The sequence below is a fragment of the Ziziphus jujuba genome, chromosome 9, assembly GCF_031755915.1.
Source record: "Ziziphus jujuba cultivar Dongzao chromosome 9, ASM3175591v1".
Taxonomy (NCBI): domain Eukaryota; kingdom Viridiplantae; phylum Streptophyta; class Magnoliopsida; order Rosales; family Rhamnaceae; genus Ziziphus; species Ziziphus jujuba.
The window spans coordinates 21235854-21243723 of record NC_083387.1 but is presented as its reverse complement, the minus strand read 5'-3'; the positions used below and the strand labels follow the sequence as shown (position 1 = coordinate 21243723).

General features: G+C 33.5%; 1 protein-coding gene across 1 annotated transcript; it reads right to left on the bottom strand.

Annotated features, from left to right (window-relative positions):
• Window positions 1–3075: 3075 nt before the first annotated feature.
• LOC107427322 (auxin-responsive protein SAUR68) lies at window positions 3076–3773 on the bottom strand. Its single transcript, XM_016037700.4, has one exon. It carries the CDS (start codon window positions 3672–3674, stop codon window positions 3225–3227), a length of 450 nt encoding a protein of 149 aa, XP_015893186.3. The 5' UTR covers window positions 3675–3773; the 3' UTR covers window positions 3076–3224.
• Window positions 3774–7870: the final 4097 nt, after the last annotated feature.

Here is a 7870-nt window from a genome sequence, read left to right as displayed (position 1 = left end):
AAGAAATTCCAATGCCGGAATGAATTGTTTTGTCTTAGATCACCCTAAGGATGGACTTTAAAGGACCGATTGTTTAGCATATTTGGATGTTATTTGTGCTTGAATGTTGTTGGTGATCTTTGGCCTAACCGGCCCTTCTTTGTCTTATAAGTGGTAGAAAGATTCCATTTGCAAGTGTGAGTGGATAGTGACTTTTAAACACCTTGGAATATAACATCTTCCAATGGATAAACTACTTGGGTTGTCATAGAAAAACAAGTTAAGCTTGACCGATCTTCTTAATCATATTACAATAATTGGTAATTAACCGATTCTCAAGTTTTTGAGTTAGGCATGATCAAGCCAGATACAACAAGGGATTCAAGTATAGAGCATCTCAAGATCATGGGGGGAATCTTGCAGGTTACTGGTTCTGTAAACATGGCAAAATTTGAATTATGTTTATGTATGAAACAGAGCTAGCTTATGAGGAAGAAGATTTGGTTATTGTAAAAAAGCAATCCTATTCTAAGCCAAATTTAGGAGCTGCTAATGTAATTTGAAAAAGTATGTCTCAACACTGATTTGAAAGAATTATGAAGTCATTTGAGCTTGTTGCCTCTGTTTGAAGGAAATCTAGCTTTTCCTTCTTATTCATTTACCATTGGTTTTTTATATCTACAATATAAGAATCCCCAACAATGAGCTGAAATTTTCACTCGGCATTCAAAAGGTAATTGATGCAGTTTTAAGAAAAATCCTATAATCCCAAAATTTTACTTTACAACATTTTCCCAAATAAGGTGGCTAATGCCATGTAAACAAATAATTAAAACTATCGAATTTTGTTTAAATTTGTTTACCATTTATTAAGACATGAACTTAACTACATAAAAAGATCTGCTGTTATGAATACTGACATTGCAATAATACACAAGTTTTTTTTTTTTTTTTCTCCAAGAGAATTTTTTTCTGTGATGCTATTATTAGGACAAAAATTTCATTGTAACAGGGGTTGCTTTAAAAGCTTGAAATATCTGGTATGATCTTCTTATCATATATATTACACTAGAACTCTATATATTGTCTACAAAATTTCCTAATCAATAGATGTACATGATGTCTACATAATTAGAAGCCTATGATAAGATTTTGATGATGATCTTGTGAAGAGAATGCAGAGCATTTACATGTGAGCACAGCCTTCTCAAGATCTTCTGGTATATGTCCATGAACCAGCTAAATGACATACTCTAAGAACATACTCTAAAAAGGTAATGTGATAGGTCCATCACTAGGCAATCCAAACTCCTCCTCTGACATTCTTCGCAGTTCAACAAATATGTTGCTCCTCAGATATTCCAACAGAAACTCATAATGCTTTTAACTATGGTGTACACAACAAAATGGCTTCTATTTGCTACCAAGGAAGGCAGACCTTCATTGCCTCTTGGAAATGAGATTTTCCTTTTCTTAATAATCATAAATCACCGCCATTTCTATGCCATGGCAATTATTCTTTTTGAGTTGATCATGGTTGTAAGCTAGAGCTAAAACTCTTGTTTTGGAGCTAAAAGAAAAGAGCTGGTAGCAGAAGTTCTGGTGATAAAAATTTTTAATCCAAGGATATTATTGTTTTGTTTAGAAATACATATCCAGCAATGGCATAAATATATTACAAGTTCAGTGACAGCACCAGAATCATGTTTTATCCGTGTAGGGAAGATATAATGCATATCCATTTGATTTCATGACCATGCCAAAGAAATGGTCATTTTTATGGACATGCTAGGCCTTTGTTAAGCAATCAAAGTTTAGGGTAGGCCATTGTTCTTTAAGGCAGTTCATTGTATTTAGGTAGATATTTATAAATAATTTGACCTTTTTTTTTTGGTTCTTTTTTTAATTTGATACAAAAGTAATTAGGCATGTGATTATTGGTTTTGCGGTACTAATAATCCTTGATTTATTTCATTTATGTGTCTTTTGTTTTAAGGACACATCAGGTCCTACATGGGTATTGGTTATAAAACTAAATATAAATCAATATATATATATATATATATATGCATGAACCATAGGAATATAATTGAACGGATAAACCTAGAAGAAGTGGTTGTAATGACTAGGTCTGAGGCAGAGATTCATCCCATGTGGTGGGATCCCAAAGGGTGATCTTGAAGAGTTTTACTTTTGGTGCTATTGATTTAGAATTATGTTGTGGACCATCATTTTAGAATTATGTTGTGGACCATCATTTTGGATCTATTCTTGAAGGTAATACAACTTTACAAGCAGATCAGCTTGCTCAAAGTTCACTTTTCAATTGAACGAGGTGCTTTTGTGCCCAAAAGATAATAATAATTCCTTTTACATTACCCTTATTTTTATGTAAAATTAAACTATTATAACACCCTATTATTTCCTCGCACCCTCTTATTTCCTCTTTTTTTTTTTTTTTTTAAGTTTATCTTTGTGTTTTACTTATACTATTGTCATTAAATTTCTTCCAAATTACAGATGATTTTTATTTATTTTTGCAACAAATTGCATTTTTATATTGGTCAGATAGGATGAAACCATTAATCAACAATAGCCAAAAATTCCTATTGGACTAAAATGCAAATATTGAAATTTGAGGGCCTAAATTGGAATGTTCTAAATTTGAGAGCCCAAAGTGCAATTACCCCAACTAAGGATATTAAAGCATAACTACCCTATACTTTTTAGCTTTCATCCTAAGTAGCCAGTCACAAGTCATTGGCTATGAATGAAAAAGAGAAAAAGAATTGATGGATGATTGTGATTAGTGATTGAATTGATGGACTTTTTAGAAATTGCTGAGTTTGAACCTCTAAAAACTATCAAAACCAAATCAATCCCCACTTCTTATGCTATTTGTAGAATCAAAACCTTCAAAATTTAGGGTCTCATAATGATGTTGAAATCTTGTTAATTACTTAATTCTTTTTTTTTTTTTTTTTTTTTTTTTTTTTTTTTTTTTTTTTACAAAATTTGATATGAAGCAAAAAGTTTGCTTTAATGTATGTACTTATGAAACTCCTAGTTATTAGTAATTATACTTGAAAGAAAATCTCTAAGAATGCCTCAATTGGTCTTAGATAGAAATTTTGTAATTCCATTCCAGCAAGTAACTGGTTTATATTGAAGAACGTACAACTGTACATGACTATAACTATCTCAAGTGAGTGGACCAAATCCAAAACTAATTAGCATGATTCTTTCTAGTAGCCATAAACCAGTAATGGCAGGCTTGCAAATCCTTGATGATAAGAAGAAGATGATGAACAGCGACCAGCATTGATGGATTTAAGCAATGCCTTCTCAACATCTTTTGTTGCACCTCGCCGGATGAGTGCCACAACATATTCCATGAAGATAGCGTCACATGGCAGCGTGATAGGCCTGTCACTTGGTAGTCCAAACTCCTCTTCAGACATCTTGAAGAGCTCTCTCAATATGTTGCTGCTGAGATATGATAAAGGCATTACAAAACGCTTGTGATCTGCTGTGTAGACAACAAAATGGCCTTTTTCAACGATTGATGATGAATTAGAAGTACTTTCAGCATCCAAATCCTCATTATTTCTTGGAAATAAAATTCTTTTCCTGCTCAAGGTAGCAAGCTTTTGCCACTTCCTTGCCATCTTGATGAGTTTCTTTGCGCTGATCATGTTTTCTTAGTATAAGCAAGGAGGATCATAAAAAGAATTTTTTGATCCTTAGAGGGATGAGATTGTATTTGGTTTGCTGAGTGATAGGAAATGAATTGTAAAGGACTACTTATAGAACCACAAAATGCTTAGGAACAGTCAATTCTAGCAGTTTCTCATATGTTGGGATTCCAAGCAGAGAGCATGTGATTGGTTATATCGGAAAAGACGTTTCATGGTCAGCATAGTTATTGATGTTTGCTAACCAACAGATAAGGTGGGAACACAAGTTTTTGATACGATCATCTCCAAGTTTCTTTCTGTCTTATACAGAAAGGACATAGCAGGCCCTTTTCATTTTGCTGACAGGTAAGCTTACAAGGCCAATTGGAACCACATGATCAATTTCACACTGTTGATGAAAAACTGGGCAAAGATATAGACTGGATTGTATAAATAAATCATTTAATTATTAACGATTAAATACGTACTAACATCTGGTAAATAACCAATAACAAGTAAATTTTGGTAAAGCAAATCAACCGTTCCAAGCAGAATGTTTACAGACTCTCTACAGGTTGGTTATTAATTCAACTTAAACAAAGTTGGTATGATCGAAATTCCAAAGGCAAACATAATAAGCTTAAAAGTTCTCAAGAAAATTACGATACAGTCATTATCTAACTGAACTTGTGACAATATATTTGAGTACTATTTGTAGATCATTAAAATATATTAGGAAAAATTATGAATAATTTTTGGCAGAGTGACTTAATTTGTTCCCGCTGGTAATAATGATTCTCTGCTCTAAAGACAGTATTAGCTTCAAACCTTGTAATAATCGTTGTAGAAGATATCTAATTCCTGATATATTTTAAATGAGTATTGTTGAAACAAATGTGGCAATGACCATGAATATTAAGTTTTGCTAACGCTAAGAGATAAATAATGTTATGTAAAAATGTCACATTGCACAAACTTGGGAAAGAAGATTTAGGAAGAAAAATATTTTCCTTACCACAAATTTTATTGAAGTATAAAAACTGTATCATTTTCTATACAAATATACATCAGATCAAGTTTGTATACAAAATTCAACTGTAATTGATCTATTCAGTAACCACATATGAGTAACTGTTGTTGGGGAAGACCATGTTGTAAGGAAGTTGATGATGAGCAGCAACATGTAGCAATGGAGTCTAACAGAGCCTTCACTCCCCATTGGATGAGCGAGACTATGTAATTCAAGATGACAGAATCACACGGAAACCTGATAGGCCCTCAGCTTGATAGTCCAAACTCTTCTTCAGACTTCTTCAATAGCTCTAGAAAGATATTGCTCTGGAGATATGCCAAAGGCAATACAAAACGCCGCTGGTCTGTGCTGTAAATGACAAAATGGTCTTTATCTGCTACATAGGATGTAGAACAAGTGTTGGGAAGTGAAATTCTTTTCCTCCCTTTAGAAGCTGCTTTGTGCCACTTCCTAGCCATGGTGATGAGTTTCATGGGGCTGATCATCTTCTGCTTCTTGTGGTTTTTCACCAAAAAACATTGAGAACAATGAGAGAAGTTCTTGACTCTTCTTCAAATCTGTAATGGTATTGCTTAGGTGGTGAGAGGTGGTTTGCTTATATATATATATATATTGATTAAGCTTGGAATAATCCCAATCTTAGTAACTTTCCTTGTGTGGTGATTGCCAATGCAAAACCATGTGACTTGTTACAATGCCACGGATATTTGTACGGCAGGCTTGGTTAGCTATGTTTAGCAACTAACACATTTAGAAGATGCTGAGTTTTATAGACCATCACACATGGTATGTCCTATGGTTTAAGGACAAAATAAGTCCTATCAATTAGATGCCAAGTCACATTGAACCATGACCCTACGAACCATACGAACAGGAACAAGTTAATGAAATCCAGACAAGGACACTTCAAGTGCCGGAACTCACTGCCTTGTGGATTTTTAGTCATTGATCAACCATGTGTCTATACATCCTTAGCCCTTAGGATGGATTTTTAAGGGTGATCTAAAACCACCTTATCCTATTTGGATATTATTTGTGCTTGAAATGAATATGATTCTTGGCCTTACCAGCCTTCTTTGTATTTTAAGTGGATGTAATGCAAAAGACTTTTAAGAAAATAATTAACAATATGGTTGGAAGCTCGAATTTATGGTGAGACTTTCAGTGCCTGAAATGTAACATCCATTAAAAAGCCAAGGTATTTCAGGGATCAATGACTACCACCGTTGCAATAATCTTCTAAATGATATCATATTGAAAGTTTTATTCAGGAAGTTTTAAGTTGCAATGCTTAAGCTAGATACAAAAAGAGAGGATTAAGAACAGAATATCTCATTATCATGGTGGAAATCTAGGAAGGTTAACTAGGGAAAAACTAGGTGAATGTATAAATCAGATCTGATAAAGGTTGTTCATATAGTAAAATATCTCTCTACTTGATTTTACGAAATTTTCATATTGGTCCTACTTCAGTTAGTATTTCAAAATTTAGTAAATACGATTATTATATTTATTTTTGTAAATATACAATGAACTCCCAAATTGTATAAGGAAATACTTAATCATTAATTTGAAAATTTTTGGTGAGAAGAAAATATCAGCCACCTTTGAGATCAATGATGTAAAAAAATAGCATAGAAAGGTTCATCCGAGGCAGCAATTTTCATTATTGAATTCATAGGTAAAAATTCATCATCTCCATTAAAGAAGACAAAAATTAATAGAAGATTTCAATTACATATGTTGTATCGTCATTTGAGATTTTACATTGCAGCTAAACAGTAAAATTGATGTGCAGATATGCAGTACTAGTCAGTAAATTCCTTAAGTATAAAATGCAAGCATTGGTTTTCTCAGCAACTACAAACAACTAAATGTTGTCCTGCATGTCTTTGGTGGAAGGGAGTAGATAATGCATAGTGGCTCGGAGAGATGGAGTTTAGCAAAGCTTTTTCCAAATCTTTATCCAGTCCTCGCTGAACTAGTGAAACTATGTAATTCATGAAGATTGAATCACATGGAAAAGTGATAGGAACCTCACTGGAGATTCCAAATTCTTCTTCAGACAATTTGAAGAGCTCTCGGAAGATATTGTTGCTTAGATAGGCTAAGGGCAACACAAATCGAGTCTGATCAACGGTATAGATCACAAAATGACCTTTATCAGCTACAGAGTTCACACTCTCATGAGTTCTTGGAAAGGAGATTCTTTTTCTCCCCACGCCAGCTATCTTCTGCCACTTCCTCGCCAATTTGATGACATTTTTCGGACTGATCATGTTGTCTTCCTTTGCTTATATATTGAGGACCAGGTTAGCTCAATGCCTTCTGGGAAAAGAAAGGAGATCTTGAGTATTTGGAATTCTGAATTATGGTTTTCTAGGTTGAGTGGAGAGCAATGAAGATAGCTTGCTTATATATACTAGGCTTGAGAGAAATCTACTTAGTGTAGCTTTCCTAGTGTCAGTGATTTCTTATGCAGAACCATGTTCTTAGTTACAATATTGGACCAGATGTTTGCATGGCAGAGAAAATTGCCCATGTTTGACAACCGACAGATATTGGATTTTTCAAAGTTATCTTTTCATTCTTGTCCTTTGGTTTAAGGACACAAGAAGACCTATCAGTTTGATGCCAAGTCATGAATCAGAAAGTTTGTGGACATGCTAAAAAGACAGAATTAACTGGATTTATCAAGAAATACTAGTACAAAACCCATGTGATTGTGTTTAAGAAGTGAATTTGGATATTAAGCAATGTTTGCCTTGTTTTTAGAGCTTCTTATCCTAAAACTTATCTTCAGCATGGAAATCATTGGATCTTTTTTTTGACTCTAAGGGTAAATACTAAATTATATATCGATCTTAATTAGTAGGAAGACTTTTAATTAATCTCAAATGACTTGTATAAGCCTGCCTAAGATTAAGTTAATCTAGAAAGAATTATTGTTGCCATTGGTCATAATTACATATGCGTTTTGATATATAGATCAATCTTGCCAAAAGAATTAGACTGCTCTTATGTTTTCAGAATTCACTTCTTCACTAAAAATAGATTGACTGACATGAGCTAGAGTTTATCTCTGTTTTTACCACATCAAAACAAAAAATAAAAGAATTTGTTTCTGGATTGAAGTTGGAAGAAAACTTCACAGTTCATCAGTACATTGCTTTCGACATTT

Bases quoted from the DNA above. Each gene is read 5' to 3' on its own strand.
- LOC107427322 (XM_016037700.4), bottom strand. From the start codon at position 3,674: ATGATCAGCGCAAAGAAACTCATCAAGATGGCAAGGAAGTGGCAAAAG.